This window comes from Uncinocarpus reesii, genomic scaffold (genome assembly GCF_000003515.1).
Source record: "Uncinocarpus reesii 1704 scaffold_4 genomic scaffold, whole genome shotgun sequence".
Taxonomy (NCBI): Eukaryota; Fungi; Ascomycota; class Eurotiomycetes; order Onygenales; family Onygenaceae; genus Uncinocarpus; species Uncinocarpus reesii.
The window spans coordinates 1,555,962-1,575,341 of NW_003052497.1; the positions used below are offsets into that span (position 1 = coordinate 1,555,962).

At 48.3% G+C, this 19,380-nt stretch overlaps 6 protein-coding genes across 6 annotated transcripts; 5 read left to right on the plus strand and 1 right to left on the minus strand.

Annotated features, from left to right (window-relative positions):
- Positions 1 to 3,752: 3,752 nt before the first annotated feature.
- On the plus strand, positions 3,753 to 6,344 carry UREG_06652 (uncharacterized protein; the record flags this gene model as incomplete). Its single annotated transcript, XM_002583639.1, is given in 6 exon segments — positions 3,753 to 3,800; positions 4,060 to 4,305; positions 4,547 to 4,651; positions 4,670 to 4,703; positions 4,812 to 5,515; positions 5,610 to 6,344. 6 exon segments carry the CDS (start codon positions 3,753 to 3,755, stop codon positions 6,342 to 6,344), a joined length of 1,872 nt encoding a protein of 623 aa, XP_002583685.1.
- Positions 6,345 to 6,752: 408 nt separating this feature from the next.
- On the minus strand, positions 6,753 to 10,070 carry UREG_06653 (uncharacterized protein; the record flags this gene model as incomplete). Its single annotated transcript, XM_002583640.1, has 5 exons — positions 6,753 to 7,585; positions 7,644 to 7,853; positions 7,904 to 8,771; positions 8,822 to 9,857; positions 9,913 to 10,070. 5 exons carry the CDS (start codon positions 10,068 to 10,070, stop codon positions 6,753 to 6,755), a joined length of 3,105 nt encoding a protein of 1,034 aa, XP_002583686.1.
- Positions 10,071 to 11,519: 1,449 nt separating this feature from the next.
- UREG_06654 (protein VTS1) lies at positions 11,520 to 13,484 on the plus strand (the record flags this gene model as incomplete). Its single annotated transcript, XM_002583641.1, has 3 exons — positions 11,520 to 12,021; positions 12,083 to 13,380; positions 13,428 to 13,484. 3 exons carry the CDS (start codon positions 11,520 to 11,522, stop codon positions 13,482 to 13,484), a joined length of 1,857 nt encoding a protein of 618 aa, XP_002583687.1.
- Positions 13,485 to 14,234: 750 nt separating this feature from the next.
- Positions 14,235 to 14,714, plus strand: UREG_06655 (uncharacterized protein; the record flags this gene model as incomplete). The annotated part of the gene is made up of 2 exons (XM_002583642.1): positions 14,235 to 14,309; positions 14,370 to 14,714. The coding sequence occupies 2 exons, from the start codon at positions 14,235 to 14,237 to the stop codon at positions 14,712 to 14,714; spliced, it is 420 nt and encodes a 139-aa protein (XP_002583688.1).
- A 979-nt stretch (positions 14,715 to 15,693) lies between these two features.
- On the plus strand, positions 15,694 to 16,430 carry UREG_06656 (uncharacterized protein; the record flags this gene model as incomplete). The annotated part of the gene is made up of 2 exons (XM_002583643.1): positions 15,694 to 15,835; positions 16,171 to 16,430. 2 exons carry the CDS (start codon positions 15,694 to 15,696, stop codon positions 16,428 to 16,430), a joined length of 402 nt encoding a protein of 133 aa, XP_002583689.1.
- A 689-nt stretch (positions 16,431 to 17,119) lies between these two features.
- Positions 17,120 to 18,545, plus strand: UREG_06657 (uncharacterized protein; the record flags this gene model as incomplete). The annotated part of the gene is made up of 6 exons (XM_002583644.1): positions 17,120 to 17,212; positions 17,270 to 17,402; positions 17,536 to 17,610; positions 17,642 to 17,717; positions 17,906 to 18,038; positions 18,168 to 18,545. The coding sequence occupies 6 exons, from the start codon at positions 17,120 to 17,122 to the stop codon at positions 18,543 to 18,545; spliced, it is 888 nt and encodes a 295-aa protein (XP_002583690.1).
- Between the last annotated feature and the right edge of the window lie 835 nt (positions 18,546 to 19,380).

Consider the following 19,380-nt stretch of genomic DNA (forward strand, 5'->3'; position numbering starts at 1 on the left):
GCGTTCCCAGTGCTTCCACCAGTAGCTAGCTATTTACTCGATCCTTTTAATGCCATATGTCAGGTTTGAGATCCACACCGTTCATGACTGACTGATAGACTAAACAGGAAGCTTTGATATGACGTCCCAATAAGAAAAAAAATGAAAGAAAGAGAAGAATTACCCCTCCATCCGATAACGAAAACTTTCGACACCTGATAACCACGGTCTTTCTCACCTAGTTATCTCCAAAACTCCCCAGAAAATCAACATGGACAAGAAACCAAAGAGACCAGGGGAGGGACATCGCGCCCACCCCAGCTCACCGCCATCTCGCACATGGCACTCCTTTGCTTTTTGACCATTTTTCTGCTTCCGGGATGTCTTTGTGGGGAGAAAGGGGGGCTGGGGTGGTGGTCGGCGCGGGGGGGGAGAAAAGAGAAACGCCCTTGTTTCCCTTCCAATTTGTTCTGCTGGATTTTTGCCGTAGTTACCGGGATTACTGCGCACAAACTCCCTGGATCCTACATCGTGGGAGGTTGAACCCGGCCCAACTCGTTGATCATTCCGACTTGACTCGCGTTGCCTTGGCGTGCAAGCTGCTTCGTTTGGGCGGTTTGATTTTGCTGGGTCGGGGTTGCGGCGAAGCGGCGTTTCTTTTTTGGCTTGTTGTCCTCTTATTGAATCATGAACGCTGGTTTTGAAATGGATGTCAGATTTCAGATATGGGAGTCTCTGCTGGTTTCGAGAATTTGGTTGCTGGTGATTCGTTTCATGCCCATGCAAATTACTCCGCGCTTGGCGGGTGGTTATATCTCCAGCGTTTAGAGGCCGGTAACTCTAGAGACGATTTCCCAAGTTTAAACATTTGTACCATACTATATTTAAAACACACTCGCTTGCATGAAAGATGAACCAACTGGCTGTTTTATGGTTATCTACGGAGGAGTCAAATCAAATCCATCTGCCTCTCACGAAAACAAGCTGGGAAGATCTGCTTTTTGGCGCTTTGCTGGGCGATACGAGAACTAGCTACTCAAACCACCTCGGATCCTTCATTTCTTTGGGATGAACACTCAAGCGGTCAAAAGGGCACCCAAAACCCTATCACTGGGAAGTAGATGTTGTCCCCCATGTCAAATTCACCGATGTCACCCGAAGGACGGTTAGCTTTTGTTCATCGGATGATAAAGAATCGAAGCGTTGGTGCGAACAAAAGCTTATACCAAGCACCAACTGAAGGCTTGGCTGGATATAAAAGTCCCAAGACTGTAGAACGACAAGATGAAGAAACCCGTAGATGATCTTCTCCAGGATCATAGTTAATCTTGGAACGCGGGCAAAGATCAAGAGCATTTAAAAATTTCCTTGAATGAGGAGCATTCCCGGATGACGCAGGACAAACACCTGGCGAACGGTCCATCAGGCCTGTTGGTCTTCCGAGTGAAAGACCAGCACTGACAACTGACAGACATGATAGGTGAGGCGTGAAGCAAGAATCCCAAAGCCCAAGTCGCCAGGCCACGACATTCGGGTATTGCAACCGACGGCAGAATAGAAGCCTGGAAAGTGAAATCGCCCCAAGACAGCATTTTTGGCTGGCAGTATGAGACACCCTTTCCAGGCTCTTTACCCGATTTTGATCCATCCATGGGAACAAACTTGCTCTTTAGCGGAGTAACTAGTGCAATCTAAACGAGAAAGAGGCTTGATTTTGACAGGAAGGCCCACAAGCTGAGAACTTGACGTTGATCCGCTCGGAATATCGCCGAACGACCGGTAGGATAGGCAATCGTAGGTTGTTATAACTAGTGGTTTCTTTTCTGGCATCTTGTGCAAGTGCTCCAGGAATTCAAAACGTTGCCCACTATTTGTGGTTTACTTGACCCTCTGATATTGACATGAGATCAAAGTACCCGCAATGTTACGTCAACTGTTCATACCGTCAAGTCATCGTCCGTCGTCACACTGTGCTGTAGAAACAAGAAAGGAGTACATAACCTTTTCGGAAGACGGACGGGAAGCCTGTTCGCCTTCTTGCGGATGAGGACCCCTTCGTGAAGCTCAACCGAGGGAGAATTTCCGCAAGATTGAAACCACATGACGACTTAGGGATGCACACACAAGAGCCCGCACCGTATTCAGATGAGCTGCTTTCCAGGTTGGATCCAAAACGCTGGGCATTGTTCCTTCCCCCCACCAGGCGGTAACAAAAATAGTTTGCAATCGATCTTAATATTGGATAATTGGTTTCCAATTTGCGGGGGAGATGGGAGATCTCAAAAGTTGGCTTGTGCTTGACGAAAAATCGGCCAATTAGATGCTAACTGGTCAGAGAAGGGGACCCGATAGAGAGGATTCCCAATTTCCCAGCACGCGATCGATGTCATGGAGGGATACACAACACTGTGAATGGTTATTTTCCGCGAGAGCTCTGATACAAACTGACTGGAGTCTGACGGAATCTCAGACGCGATAGATAGACGGATAGATGCTGGTAGCATCGCAATCATCGGTCCTGCGGCTATCGCGCAATCAAATCCCTTGGCAGATAGGAGCCCCAGTGTGTCTTGGCGCCTGATGCTCGAAATTGCCGCTTAACCTGTCTTCATGCAGCATGAAATAGGTATCTTTTGGGTGGCGATTGAAACTGTTTGTTCTCGGAATCCCCGTTCTGTTCAATTCTTATGTAGTCTCCCACAGCCGTAGCAAAGTCCAAAATAAAATCGCTGAATTTTGAGGCCGTTGTCAAAACTTAAAAAAGGGATCCTTCGGGGCCTGTGCACTCATCAACCTTATTGCTATAATAGCAAAGTTAAACCCCCCGCACTCCCGTCGAGATACGTGTATCTTGATATCGCATGGCGGCGAACTGAGATTGTAGTTAGATATGTAAATTGCCGTCAGGAGATTCAAGTTTGGCGATACAAATTCCAAGTATACAGCATCGATCGACGGAAATGCCAAAAGGCCTTGGTCAAATGAACGAACTAGCGTCAATCAACGTATGGAGCCATCGCGAACAGCAGCTCGGACTAATTAGTAGCGTTAAATGTCATCAGATCATTGAGTTCGCCCCAGTGATGGACGTTGACGGGATGTATGCAACTCTCCATACTCAGTAGCTCCCTCTGCTCATGAGACTCGCATGTGAAGGCGGGCGTGGTGAGCCATGAAGCACTCCTCGTTGCTCTGGAACTGTAATGTCTACTCTGTACTCCGTACTCTGGCGAATGTTCCAGATTTTGAAACATTGCCCTGGGGCCACTGCTGGCTGCAGCACGGCTCAGTTTCGACCACACCAACTCGGCAAAATGTCTAGCTTCCCCGGATGCATGCTGTCTTGTCGGGCCAGGGTGTCCCTTTATGACGGAAAGCGGGGGAGGTCAACCGCGATCTCAAGATATCCTTGCACCGCAACCACAGCCGGACATATTTGGTCAAATGACAAATGTGTGCATCCTGAGTTCGTTCTTCCTATCGACTTTCGAAGTGTGGATGAGGGATATTCCAGGTAGTTAGGAGCGACAAGTAACTTGTGAGCAGGGTTACGTAATCACTTGACAGTGTGGCTGAAGCTTGTGGCTGGAGAGCTAAATTTAGATCGGCAGTTGGTAACATTTCCGAACCAACGATATTACCACTCTGACTCAACGGTTGCAAGAAACTAGCAGCGCTGGTTCAGGATGCCGCAAACCTCTTCTCTCTTCCTTTACATGCCCGGCTGTTTTATTGATTGTGCGCGCAAATGTATTCTTTTGTCAACCGGCAAAATGGCATGCTCAATGTGGCCTGTTGAAGCTGAGGACGTGGACTTGCTCGTGCGTACCGTTCTCGTATTCCGGAATCGAGGAAAAGCTCATTTGCTTGTATTTCCTTGAATAGACTGGCAGCCTCCCGAAGAGATAGCAGCGATTCATGAGCTTCTGCGATGTAGGCCTTGATAGAGTCAACAAGCGTACGGAGTACAAAAGCTTCCAACTTGATAAACTTGATGTCAATCACATGACATTTGTGCTTATGTAAAATACCGTGGGAGGGCACCATGACGTAACAAACTACGAGCCCGGTGGACGACAGCTCAGGCTCAAGGTTGGAGCTTCGTCGCTGCGGCAAGCAAAGATAACGGCAGACGCAGCGAGAAGGAAGTTGACAATGAAGACTTCAGCGGCCGACGATGATGATGAAGGGGAAGATTATGGACTCCCGGACTTTCATACTCGGTTTATCAACGATGAAGATCTCTGCCAGTTTGGAAAAGCACTCAACGCTCCCGAAGCCCTGTCTCTTGTTGCACTCAATGATTGGAGGCCTATCCATCAGCGAGTACGGAAACCAGGAAAGGTACCCAAAGCTCCTAGAAGAACAAAAGATGAGACGAGAGAAGGCATCGTTTACACTTTACTGCAATGGCCATTCCTCTTCTTTGTGTTGTCGTGGATAGTAGTCCTTTGCGGCAGGCTATATTCTAACCCGACTTTACATTTGGCTGTACGAGCACTATATTGCGTGGAGAGGGCAGAGACAAAAATTGAGACGGGTGCTACATACTACAAGCAACTATCAGCAGTGGAAAAAAGCAGCAAAATCCCTGGATGAATTTCTGGGAAATGACAAATGGAAAGAAGCCGACGAATATGCATATTACAATAGCACTACCGTTAGTACGGTAGTGAGTCAAATGAAACAGCTCAGAGACCAAGTTGAACGAGGTGGGACCGATGGTAAGGCCGCGGAAGAGCTTTGTTCCCTTTTAGAGGGGTGTATCAAGACCAACTTCGCCGGGATCGAAAATCCCAGACTCTACAGTCAAACTTATTATGGGACTAAAGATTTAGTTCAAGCGTTTTCAGATGAAGCGCACGCTTCGCTAAAGTTGGTTCTTGAGAGCCAGGAGCTGTCTGATGAGAGGAAACGGAGCCTTTTTCGGCATTTGGATTTGAATTTCGGTCGCGCGGTTCTGTGCTTGTCAGGGGGTGCTACTTTTGCATATTACCATTTTGGAGTCATTAAAGCTCTGCTTGATAATGGCGTGCTCCCCGATATTATTTCAGGGACATCAGGCGGTGCTCTGGTCGCAGGCCTAGTTGCGACGAGGACTGACGAAGAACTCAAGAAGCTTTTGGTACCCGAGCTGGCACATAAAATCACAGCGTGCCAGGATGGGATGTCGACTTGGCTAGCCCGGTGGTGGCGGACCGGTGCACGGTTTGATGTGATGGAGTGGGCCGAGCAGTGCAGTTGGTTTTGCCGGGGCTCTACCACCTTTCGTGAAGCATACGAAAGGACCGGCCGCATTCTTAATGTTTCATGCGTGCCCTCTGATCCGCATTCGCCCACTATTCTGGCGAATTACCTCACCTCACCAAATTGCGTTATCTGGAGTGCAGTCCTTGCGTCCGCGGCGGTCCCTGGGATTTTGAATCCAGTTGTCCTCATGATGAAAAAGCCTGATGGGACACTTAGCCCATACTCATTTGGGCATAAATGGAAGGATGGGAGCCTTCGGACAGATATTCCTTTGAAAGCTCTGGATGTTCATTTCAATGCCAGTTTCCCTATCGTCTCCCAGGCAAGTTATACATGTGAACAGAATATACCGTTTCGAAGCAATACTGATAGATATGTAGGTCAATCCTCACATTAGCCTTTTCTTCTTTAGCTCTCGGGGCTCAGTGGGTCGACCCGTCACCCACCGAAGAGGACGAGGTTGGCGGGGTGGTTTCCTGGGTTCCGCTTTGGAACAGTACATCAAGCTGGACCTCAATAAATGGCTTAAGGTCTTACGCCACCTTGAACTCCTTCCCCGTCCCTTGGGTCAAGACTGGAGCGAGATCTGGCTCCAGCGATTCAGCGGCACGGTCACCATTTGGCCAAAATCGGTCATCTGGGATTTATACTACATTCTGTCAGACCCAAGCCCACAACGTTTGGCGCGCATGCTGCACGAAGGCCAACAGAGCACCTTTCCCAAAATTAAATTCATCGCAAACCGAATGAAAATAGAGAAAGTTATAGCGGAGGGCCTGGCAAGAGATCCGGACTGGGCAGGTGGCGTGGGGCCTAAAGCCGTGCCCGCCCGGTCACGCCCCGATCAACTGTTCTCGGATGAGGAAGATGCCCAGCAACGGACAGTTGATCTCTTGACTGATTCTGCGAACCAGCCTAGCGATACAGATAGTCGGAAGCAGGACTCGAGCTTCAAGGGATTACGAAGACCTCCGGTTCCGAAACGACGGAGTAGCGTGATGGAAGAACTTCGACGGCAATCTGCGGTGTTTTTTGATGATACTGATGATACCTTCCCGAGCGAGGACGAGAGATGTCGATATCAAGGCCAGTCAAGCGGTACCAAAGTTGGATAATGCGCCTTTTTTCCCCTCAAGCTCGCATGGTAAATACTGGGATCTCGCTATATATATTCGATTTTTCTTTTACTCTTTTTTGAATGAATCTAGACGGTTTTCTTGTCTTGGATCTCCCTTTCGGTATTTTTGGTGTCCTTCTTGGGTTAGCTACTCGGTGGGTTTGCATACCCAAAAGGTGAGAGCATCAGCTTGGCGTCCACATCAAAATATCTTAGCTTGTTTATTTGGCGCTTATATTCTTGCCATTTCTGGCTTTTATCTGCCTTTAAAAACCTAATCACCTATAACTTTGAATGATTCTTTAGAAAACCACCCCCTCCCGAATCATGACAAGCCGACAGATTTGATCAACGCCAATGCTGTAGATAGCCTGCAAATGCACCAAAAGCCAAAGAGCCCAGTGTATCAGATAACCAACCATCTCTCCGTCACTCTTTTTGCGCTCACCATATCCCCACCAAATGCATAAAGGCACTGCAACGCATACGCCGCCTCGTGCGTATAGTCTTCCACATCCACACCATCCTCACTTCCAGTTATCTCTTTCTTCCTCTGTCGCTCAGCCTGGATCTCCGCATCCAACTCCAGGCACTTTTCATAGTCTTTGACCGCGAGATGGGCCAAGCCCAACATATGCCACACCCTTGCGGAATTGAACTCTACTTCCTGCCTCTCCTGCGGAACACTGCTAACCTCCCTAACCCGACGATATTCCTGCATGAACGAGAGCCCTTGCATAACCAAATAATGCCGGTTATCGGCCTGCCGCTTTAGCGAATGGTGGATGTAGCTGAGACCAACGGAGAGCAGGACAGCGGGATTCTTCGGGTCCAGTGCATAAGCGCGGAGGAAATAGTTTAACGCGTTCGTGAAACTATTTCCTGCGTATAGGATGTGGCCGTATAGCACAAGCAAAGCGACGTCCATATCTTCGGCAGGTATGGGGTTTCCTGCCTCATCTTTCGTTGTGAGGCTGGGGCGTTCGGCGAAAAAAGTTGGGCGTGGGTGGCTGGTATCCGCGGAAGGGCCTTCAACAAGTGAGTAGTCAATAGCTTTGACTTGACGGAGTATAAATTTCATGCTTGGGGACGAGTGGAAGAGGGATTTTCGAGGGTCTCCGCAGAGACGGCTGAGAGTCGCAAAAAGGCGGTACGCATCAGTGACAAACTGGTATTCTTTCATGAACCACCTGGCGATGTTTGCAAGGATTTCTTCATCCTGGAGTCTGATACCGCAAGCTGGAAAGAAAATTAGACTTAGGGGCGAAAATATTGAAAGTATGCATGAACTGCTTACCAAACCAGCAAACATAAATCTGGCGGCTGCTTGATTTTGAATGATACCAAACGTTCGCGTCAGCCGCAGCTGTCAAGGAATCATATGCTTCTTGCGCGTGACCTTGGCCGGCTAGAACAAGGGCGTACTCTAAAAAGAGATCAAGCCAGTCATTGAACGGAATTCCATGATAATCCGTGGGAATTAAATCCGGATCGAATTCCGCAGTGCCTAAAGCAACAGTGAGACTTTGTTGTCTGGTGGGGATGGCAAATGCTTACCCATCGCCGCCTGAATACGCGATGCCAACTCGTCTACCTCATCTAATACATCCACCCTTTGGGCAGACCCGGCTTTACGCAAGGCTTCCTTTGAATATCCGGCGAACATCGTTCGTTTCTGCAAGGGAAAGAAAACCCGATTTGACCGGAATGTTCTCAATAAAGCCTCCACGATATCTAACCAATCCTCCGTTGGTTCTTCATCTCCAGCCCTCATAGCAGGCCGCATTTCAAGTGACTTCGAATATAGGTAGCGTACATGCTCCGCAGTCTGAAGTGCTGACGCAATTCTGTCTTCTGGCCTGGATTCTTTCAGGGTTGGAAGCTGCGCTGCCCCAGTGAACGATATAGGGGCAGCCTCCATTTGATCGGAGAGCCTTGGTAGTTCTAGCTCCATGTCTCTCGGAGCACCGTCACTAGACTCTATGGAACGGAACTCTTTCACGAGTTGCTCGATTCGGGCGCCAAAATTTGCTCTCCGTTTGCGCATCGGTATTGACTCCTGACGCCCAAGTTCTACTGCTTCTGTCACATATTTCAGAGCCTGATCCATCATGCCTAGCCTCTCGTAAAACTTGGCCAAAGTTACCCTCGCTTCGATATTGGTTTTATCATATTCAACCACCGTGAGGAGACAACCTTCAGCATCAGAATCATTTTGACACGCTAAATAACAGTCGGCCATCGCCATGAAAAGGTTTGTATCGGCATATTCTTGTGTGTATTGAAGGGGTGCATAGAATAATAGGGCTTCCAGATAAAGCCTAGCCTCCTTCAAGGCATCAGCAGCTTCTCGAAAAAGGTCGCCATAGTCGTATAGCCTTGCGCCAGGTGCTGTCTCTTCTGGAGATAGCCACATAAAATGAGACTGAAACTTGTTAGTTTTGTGCACTTTGCAACACCGGAGAGCCAGCATACCATTGCTTCGTCCTTGAATTCGACACCCATTTTCAATCGGTATATACCTAACTTAACACGAAGATCGATGGGGAGTCCGATACCGTACGACTCGACAGGGTATTTGGACTGAGAGAACCATGGCGCAGCAATGCGGCGAGGAAAATCCTCAGCATCCCATTCCCGGTCGTCATCCCATACTTCATCCCATTCGATATCATTTTTTCGGCCAAGCAACCAGCGAGATAGAGCCCTAAGGGCGCGCACCCCTTCCCAGTGTTTATTCTGGTATCCAAGTAGTTCGACGTAAATGTTGACGTCTGACCAATCAAAGTCTACGGCTTCCTCTAAAGTATCCAGGGAGGAATAGTACGCGATGGCTTCATCATAACGGGCCTTGGCTTTCTCGACGTCGTTGAGATCTATATACAGTTCAGCAAGCTGGCGCAAGGCTATTGTATTATGAGGAAGCTCCCTCAGAAGCCTTTCGTATTCCAGTACTGCCTTGCCACTGTGACCAAGCTCGCGATATATCGCAGCCCTGTCGAAACGGATGTCATATCTTTTTGGGTCGATATCAATGACGCGGCTATAGCAGTATACCACGTCTTGGAGTGCTGCCGACTTGTCATCTCCGGCATGGTCCGATATCATTTTTGCAACTTTCAACCATACCGTTTGGTCTTTGGGTCTGGTATGGGCGCCACTAAACAGTGCTGCCATTGCTTTATCCTTTTGACCCTGGGCTAAAAAGATTTCAGAAAGTAAAGAATGCGCTGCGAACATTTCAGGGTTGATCTGAATAGCCTGCTTGACGAGGATAATGGCGCGGTCATAGTCGGAGTCGATAAAGGCTGAAGTCGCAGCGGAGTGCAGTTCCTTGAATTCTGCACTTGGCTCCAATGGTTTCCTTGGACCGCGCTTGACGCCTCTAGCACCTCGAATGCCAAAACCGTCCGAATCATACCGGCGACGATGCCGTCTGTCCATCCTATTGATGGATGAGAGAACAGCTTCATCGTCAATGAACTCGGTTGCTTCGTATGGCTCAGAGTCGCTGTAATGGTCGATCAGCCTATGTCACTGATAAAAATCTGGTTTCGAATCCTTACGATGATTCTTCTGGTGAGGGCTGGAAATTAGTATCATCGGAGTCTACATCATTGGAGTTAAACCGTCGCGTGGGCTTGAGGCGCCCAAACTCGTCGTAATCATCGTTGCCGCTTGACTCCTCGCTGTCTGATTGATCAGAGGCGAAATCAGCGTCCATATCTCATCCACTGGCGAGCAAGCTACTTCTCAAGGTCTTTCCAAGCTAAAGGCGAAATATCAACAAAGGCAGCCTGGTCAGGTTAATGTCAATGTTCCTAGAAGAGTGATAGCTCTCCGGATTGGTAGCATCCCAGCCGCCAACCAAGCTGTTCATCTCAGCGGATGGAGTGCTGTAGGTTGAGCCAGAGTTCCATTTCCTCATCCGGATTCCAACTGGCGACTGCTGGACTGTGCTTAGTCAGCTTCCTTGGCATTTCCACGGTTTTCTTGCAAAACGGCAAAAAGGAGAACAATGAGGGAGCACGCGTGGTTGGAGGCAGTGCTGAAGGCTCTTTGCCAGAGCGCAGATGGTATCAATGGATCTGGAGGAACAGCCTGCGTAACTAGCTAGTTTATCACATGCAGATGAGATTTGCTCTTTGATTCGTCAAATGTGAGAGACTGCATATTCCCCTTGGCGCTTGCAGAGTTATCAAAGACTGCTCCCAAGGAACCTCTCCGTGGCAGCTGCAGCAATGCGCCGCAGTCTGGAACAAGCTTTCATTCTCCGTAGTCTGGATACCAAATGCAACATGCAGGCAACCCCTGTACTTCATACCTCAAGAGGACAAAGGCATCAATTTCATTTACACATGAGGCTTTCGACAAGTCTCGAGGGACGGTCTCTTTCCCTTGCAGGACAAGTCTGCAGGATCCCCCAAGAGCTCTTCCGCGCCTCGAGCATGCTGATTCTCCCGATTGCAGCTTCATCTCCACTTGTTCGTTCGACTATTGAAATCTATTAATAGCCGCCGTGCACATGGGCTCCGATCACGGGAGTAGCGCTGAGTCAGCATTGGGCTGGAACTCCTCCACCTCAACGCTCCAACGCGGAAAATATCAAGTCCTGCTTCGTGACCAACACAACTCGCCTTCCGACTCTTTCGTCCTCTTCTCTCTCCCTTCTCCCCCTCCCATCCGTTTCTGTCTCCCAGCCGTCCATTCCCTTTCTCACCTTTCCCCTTCGCCCCTCATCAGGATCCATATCCCTGCCCTGGTCGTGCTCTCGCCTTGCTGTGTTTGACACACGGCAGCGCTCTCCAATCGTTGCCTTGGAATCGAGGACAGAATCTAATCATTTTTCAGCCCTATTGCAGGCGACTCTCTACTTGTATTCTGTGATTAATCCGTCTTCAGATCCTATTGATTACTTACAGCCACTGGACTGGCCGCTCTCTAATCACTTTTTGTCCAACAACAGCCTGTTTGTTCAAGTCCTGATAGGCATTGGACGCCGTATCCCGGTCTCCTGTTTTGTGGTAGCAGCGGAGACTCACCACTCCGCCCCGAACGGCTCTTAATTACACAAACTCAGCGGTGCTGCAGGAGCTTTGCATTCTAATCACGCCGTTGCACCCACCAATCATTTATTCTTGATACCTCGTTTTCGACGGACGTTATTGTTAAAATGGCGAGCCACATTATCGGTAACAGAAACAGTACTCCTGAGGCTTCAAAATCGACCCTTCGCCCTCCGACCTCCCGAACCCTCGGCGGCTCTCACCAACTCCGAGCCTCTGCCGATATGTCGGGGTTTTCGTCCCCTCTCGCCGCACGGAATATCCGTCCTTCGTCCGAAGTCTATTTTAACCAACAATCCCACGGGCAAAACAATGCCGAGGATGCTTTAGACAGGGCTGCACAGCAATGGATTGCGGATATCGATCAGTACGAAACAACGCTCGAGGAGATGGCTGCAGCTACTCTGGATCAGGATTTCAAAGACGAGTTGAGCGCGATCGAGCAGTGGTTCCGTGTTCTAAGCGAAGCTGAAAGAACTGCCGCCCTTTACGCTCTTTTGCAACAAACAACTCAAGTACAAATACGATTTTTCATCCAGGTTCTACAGCAGATGTCGCAGAGCCATCCCATGTCAAGTGTGCTATCGCCGGCTAATTTCGGCGAAAAGGGTACGTACCGCCCAAGTGAATCGAGCGCTGGTGGTATTTTGCATCTTAACACTTACTTTAGATCCCATGTCCAACCGCTTGAGCGATGCAATGGCGAAGTTGAACGTCGAACAGTCTCGGAACTCTCTAGGACGCCCACCGCCATCCCCTGGAAACAAGCGTAACTCAGGCCTTGATTCATCTACCATCAATGCTATGTTCCCGGACGCTGCCGCTGCTATTGCTAAAAAGAAAGCTGAATTCACGCAGCAGACTGGCAATCTTCCTGGGTCGAACCGCAATAGTGCAGTCTTTGGGGAGCGGACGTCTCTGGTGACACCGACTATTTCTGCTCCCGATTGCAAGGATTCCTTAACGCAACAACCAGCCTCGCCATGGGCTCAACGTGCACCTGAACCACAAGCACCGATCGCACGTCCCAAGTCATCGAGCGGGCAGCAGCAACCAATGGGCCAGTTTTCCCAACCTCTTCCTTCGTTGCGCTCGCCACTCCCTATGAACACTGGAGCTTCATCCAATATCCAAAATACCACCATTACGGCGCCCGAAATCACTCAAGAGCCGCCTCTTCTCTCCCCATACAATCTGGGCAATGCTAGCTGGGCGTCGATGAGCAACACCCCCCTTGTTCCGTCTTTCAACCAACAAAACTCCCAATCACAGGCGGACATGGTTGCCAACGCCACGGCTATGAAACTTGCTGCTTTGTCCACCGTGAACAACAGGATTGCACTGGACGATGCTCGTAAATACCGTCGCGCTAGGTCCAATGAAGGTCAAAAGAATCTGGGGCAAGGACCGCTTTCACCTGGACTGCCAAATCCCAATATTCCTGGAACCAACGTAATCATGGTCAATGATGCAGGCCAAATTCTCAACGCACAACAAATCGCGGCGTTACAGGCTCAGCAGGCGGCAGCAATGACCGGCCGCCATTCCAGACCGAATTCTCCTGGTCTAGCAATGCAAGGAGGCTCAATGGGACATATGAATTTCACTTCGCCACAAAATAATGGGTTCTTGGCCGCATACGATGCAAACTCCCTCTTAGGCAATGGTTTCGGTGGACTTGGTATGGGCCTGACTGGCTCTGGTAGTCACGAAGGATACCTTTCTGACCATTCAGAAATCAACCGAGGCCGTTCCCCGCGAGGCCGACGGGGCAGTTCTAAACCACCGGAAGACCCCACTGACACTAAATTACTTCAAGATATTCCGTCTTGGCTTCGGTCTTTGCGTCTACATAAATACACTGATAACCTCAAGGACCTAAAGTGGTCTGAATTGATTGAGCTTGATGACAAGAGCCTGGAGGCCCGTGGAGTGAATGCACTAGGCGCAAGAAATAAGATGTTGAAGGTGAGTAGTACGACTTCTATTAGTGATGTAAGCTAATGATTTTGTAGGTCTTCGAGCAAGTGAAGGAAGCAAGATCCGCGGGAAAGCTAGACGGGCTACTTTAAACAGTCCAGGTTGATCGAAACCATTGCATTCCTCGCCCCGGACGAAATTTGTTTCAGTTTCGAGCAATAGTGACAGAATCACCTTTCAGAAGGCCATCTATGAGTCCAAACCTAAAATGAAAGGGTTAATTGGACTTGAATTGGCTGGTGCTCGCCGCCTCTTGGGACGTGGTTTGAACTTTTTTTTCTGGCATATTATTTAACCACTCGGGGACAAAAAGACCTCGCCAGAGTTGGAAAAACGAAATTTATCTGCAAATTCACGGATTTCACAGGGCCAAATTGTGCCTAAAATGAAGGATGGCTGTTGCAGTTGAGCCGCGGTGCTTGCTGATTGTAATTCCGATTTTATTTTTCGATTCTGTTCTTTCGAATGTTGCATTTAGTGTGTATTCAATAATGATGAATCAAAAATCTTCCTGCATTAGCGATAACCATCCGTCGTACCCGTTCCCATGCTTCTCAGTCCGTTCATTGAGCCGGAAGCATCGAGGCGCATCAAATGTGCCAAGATTGTGATGCCAAGTCTAGTCAAGCTCAAAGAGTTGAGGTCAGGTTGACCTCCACTCAATATCTCGACACCCTGTAGAACGACGCAGCTCCCAAAGAACCAAGGGGTTCTACATAACAGACACCTGTTCTGGATTTTCAGTATCGTCCTTACTCTTATTTAACCGCATTTACGACAATTGGACCGGCGTTTAGCCCACTACCCCGAACCGTACAACGAATATTTATACCCAGGTCACCATGCCACCAACAAACCAGGAGCTCTCCCTCTTGATAAATCCTCTCGTTCCAGATTCTGTCACACATAACACTCGCGTATGTACTTACTTGCTGTGCTTTCCCAAAGCGCCATGACCGGCTAACACTGAGCAACAGACCCTCTCAAATATTCACTCCCTCTCTTCCTTCTTACTTGGTTTGGCCGCCGGTATTCTCGGCCTCCGCTCGTCCGGTGGATTCATATTCTATCTTCTCGGCACCCTCTTCGTCTCGTTGCTCTTCCATGCGCTACTGATTGGATTCGATAATGGTGATAAGACCGGAGGGTTGGGCGTTGGCGCGTATTTCCCCGGGAACGGAGAGATAGTTGGTGGAGGGAAGGGGAAAGGATTAAGGAGAAGAGGAGCGTGGAGGGACGTCTGGCTTGGTGGTGGTGTGTTTGGGGAGGCACTGAGTGGATTTGTGCTGGGGTGGGCGGGTGTGGGTGGTATTTTGAGATAAGGACTCTTCGGTTAACGAGTTACTATTGTAAGTGAATTTCTTTTCAATTAAATGATTACCTTTCGCTAATGAAACAGCTTCACTGTTTTACTATGACAGTTTTCTGCAGATTAATCTTTGGAGCTTTGAATTCACTTCCAACTTCACTTCGAATTCAGCACTATTATTCAATAGCTGCTTTTCCTACTTACCAGCAACTTTTACGGTGAGTTCATGAATTTTCAAATTGCAACTATAAATTTCAACATCTCAACAGCTCGCTGCCTCGGGGTTTCTTTATCACGCACCTTTAAAACTTCAAATCCAATCTTGCTTTCATTGCATGCGAAGCGCAGCAAACATATGCCAATCCTACTCTTTAGTATGCGTTTATAAATTTGCAAGCTATGGAGAAAAGCGGCCTGGATCCCGCTATCTTCGAATGCCAGTCCATCCCGGAACGAGTACACATCTCACTGGCCGTCGATTCTTATTTTTTTCCTTCGGGCCATTCTCAATTTCCCTACTCTTCACTTCTACTATGGATCGACGCCACCACTTTGGGAGGCTTGATACTTACCACCTAGCTGCTAATATGAACTTTTAAAAGGTGATTTCGGCGAAATCACGCAGCACGATTCCAAACTAAGTGACAATATACATATAATTCTTACAAACTCATTTAACATCTCTCGAGTCAGCTTTGAAAGCCTTCGCTTTCCTGTCAGATTTCCCTCATACTCATCTCCATTCTCGACTCACCAACGTTTAATCGAGTTTTTGATGTAAGTTGATCCAATCCCCAAATTGATATTGCTTGCTCATGAAAATATAGATCATTGCTAAAGGAACAAGAAATTCCATTAAACCTTAAGTGTATGATTTGATTAGGTATTATTCCATGTCAAATGAGAGAGCGCTGGTTTTTTATAGACTCATAAACAAAAAATATCTGGTGGTTCTTTTGTGACTACTAAGTGGATTCGCTTTTAGAATCAGAATGCCTCGTTTTTATTATCGCTCCACCGACATAGGGTCTGATTCAAAACTCCGCCTTCGAAAAAAACATTCTTCTGGGCCACCTATCATATCTGCTATTATTCTAAATATTCCAACTGCTGACAACCTGACATCACTGTCATGTAAGTTTAATTCTTTTCTGATTGAAAGCTCAGAACTAACAAAGTATCAGTTCAGAATCAAAAAGAAATCATTTCTTCTTGTTCTATCCTAATTCTACAAAATTAGAGTGAGATTACTCTGCTAATATCTATTAGAGTATATTGACCAGTGGCGTGGTGATGGAGAAGTCGATCGCAACCGCACTCTACAAGAACGCGCTCAGTATCGCCGGTGTCCCTTGTGCTATACTGCAATCAAGTTTGTTGTCAACGCTGCCAGTGCCTTCTGACTAACTACAAAGCCTGACCATATCTGTATAATCAAATTCTGTCCGTGAGAGGACTATGCCCGATAGGGACTACGATAGAAAAGAAACACACGATACTATACGGTAGACGGTACTGGAAGGCGAAATCGTCTCGTCCCACCGAGATTTCCGAACACATCTCCCTTAAGCCCTACCCGGGCCTCCAAGCGTTCGTTTCTTCCCTTGAAGACGTCAAGGACGACATCGAGTGTCTTCGTGCCGCCGAGGCCGCCGTTGCATCTGTCTATACTAGGATTTCCCAACTTTCCTTAGGTTGCGGTTTTGTGCACCTTCCAACAAACCATTAAGGCCGATTTACTTTCGAGTAGTTTGGGCCCATCATATGGGGAATGATTATTTAATCTTCATCCTTTATTAAAAGAATCTTGCCCCAGGGAACGTCAACCTGTCTGCCGTATTCTCACCGGAATATACTGTCGGCAGCAGGGGAACCGAAAAACATACAGTGTTTCCCAGGAATGACTTCTCAAGCGCATTTTTAAGTCCAGTGACCTGGGTGAGCCAAAAAGATGTCGAGGGTTTTAAGGTGCTTACTGAGTACAAAGTGGACTTAGCAGTTTTGTGCGAATCTCACATAACTAACAGTCTCCACGGGCGCTATAAGCAGCGATGGCAAGGCCTGGAGTGGTATACAAACGCTCCAAGCACAAATAGTGTGGGGATTACTATGGTGGTGATGAGCAAAGACCGCATTATAGACTGTGAAATAAAATGGTCAGATAATTAAGGTCGAGCTCTATTGCCGAGTTTTGTGCCCGGGAAAGCAAGTCCTAAGACAGCACGGAGACCCTGAGCTACAGAGAGGGGACAGATCAAATCCGGAGAACAAGTCTGGCAAACAAGCCTGTGAAGCGGCGGAATCCCCTGCTGGTCATGAAACTTTCAAATCACAACGCCAACAGACGGACACAAACAGTTTGGTTTGCCTTGAGGATAGTCACAACCTGTATGGCTCCCAGCTAGTCTATGGTCTCCAATGGGTTGGAGAATTGACTGGATATGCCCAAGGGGCCAAGTCCTTTCAAAAAACTTTACACCAGAGAAAGCTATCACAAAGATGAGAAAAATGGTGAGTGCTAGAACTAAAATTATGTCATAATGCATTTTATTAAGATTATTGATTTAGCTCTTTCATAGAAGAGATATTGACCACCACAACACATTGCAACCCAAGCAAAAAGAAGATTGTGAAGACTCTTCTGATACTTCTATCAAGACTCTCCAGCAAGGCCCAAAAAGCAAATGTTCTGGGCCCATGAGTGAGTGATTGACATCACTTCTGTCCTGTGAATTCCATTCCAAAAGGCACACCCCCTGTTGTCCAAATAAGCACACCAATCCCCACCTCAAAGCATACATCTCATCTGATGGTGATAATGATAGGGATTCTAGTGGTTCCGAGTGAATTTCACCTTGGGTACTTTGATCTAACACCAGGTTTGCTTGATATGAAGCCTGTCGCGCAAGGTTCGCAAATGAACGCTGTTATTGTTTATAGTTGTGGTTCAGTCAAACGCTAGCCTTGTTCGTCGTGTGCCAAAGGGCATGGGCCATTCCTCCAATGCGTTACCGCCGTGAGTCCGTCGGGTCTCGAAATCGGTAAGGGGGCCTGTGCTTCCTGTATTTGGCCCAATTCTCTGTATCTTTTGTTCGCTTCGTTCCGAGGCAGGCCGTCGATCCACGAGATGAATTGGAGAAGATACCCAAATTTACTCATAGAAGAATCAGAGCGGAGCCCGCGATGTGGCTTCCCTTTTCCAAGCAATGAGGGACACCTACTGTTGCTGCAGCTGGATCTTTGCTGGCCCAAGGAGGGTCACCAATACCCCATACAGGCAGCCCCTCATGTGTCCCATCTGAAGGACCAATGTGTGGTTTCCTTGGATTCCACCTTGGTACGTTTCTTTGCGGGAAATCTGGTCACAGAGCCCAAAAGTTTGGTGTTTCAGCCATCACTGCTTCCCCTAACTGACATGCATGGAACACTCTATGTCGGCCAACTGACAACTGTAACGCAGTTGCAGTTTTTGCGAGCTGAAAAACAGCCAGTGAGAATACATTTATTCGCAGATGGAGCAATGAGCGTCTCAAACTTCGATATAGTAGCAATGTCAATGCGGGGTATTAGTCCCAGGGCTGAAGCCGTTCTCTTGCCACAACAGCACACTGACCCCGAAGTCCAAGCCGATATTGATCTCCTGCTTGGAGAGGATCGAGGTGCCGCGTGGCAATTCATTGTCCAATGGCGCGCTGCGGCCATTGAGCAATTAAAGCTTCAGTATAAGCTGTGGAGGCAAATGGAGGAGGGAAGATACGGCACCAAGGTCTTTCATCTGAAGAGCACAGACACCCATGAAACAGAGGATATTGAAATTGGGGAATGGGATGGCTTTGATGACTGATTTGGGGTGGAAGGTATTGGCGTTTCGCGCGGGGAATAAGGCATGCAGTTAGTTGGTACTTGGGTTACTGGTTGGGAAGTTGAGAACAGTGCATACTAAATCTGCATTCAAAATGAGAATATGACAAATTGACTAGATAAATACACATCCTACTTGAATGTAATGTGAACCCCCTCATCAGCCGCATCAACTAGCTAAGCATCAGCCACACGGCACAGCCATTCCGAAAGCGGTTAGGCTTGCGGCTTTGACCACCGGTGCGGCGCTAAACCCAAACTGCACGGTCGTCTGGCGAACTAAGCCGGAAGCGGTAATTCTGCGTACTCGCGAACGTCGTGAGTGGACGAGATGCGCAAACACAGGGGAGACGGCAGGCAGATGATGAGCGGCAAGGCAGATTCGACGGGCTGCTGATGGGTTTTGGACGGGTGGGTTTCTGACGGGGCGATGCGCTGTTGCCCTTGACTCCTTGACATACTCACTCGCTCTGGATGGCTCCGTAAGCCATTGTCTAGGACTCTAGGCGATCGTGTTGTGAGCGACTTACCAAAATCCTTCCCCATCGACGCAGATCGGATCCAACTCAGATAGTTCAACAAATAGTACTCCATACAATGCTTTGCTTTGTGGAGATTCACAACCTCCACAATGCCCTCGAGTGCTCTCGCAGGGCTGATCCAAATCGCCCTTAAGCGGCTAGCTAATCGCGCTGCCTCGTATCCTCATTGGCCATCTTGCATACGTGGATATGGGGACTTTGATGTCGAAAGGGCCTGGGCGGTTTCATAGCCACTGCTCCTTTTTTATCGTGGTTCCAAGGCGATACCACCATGCT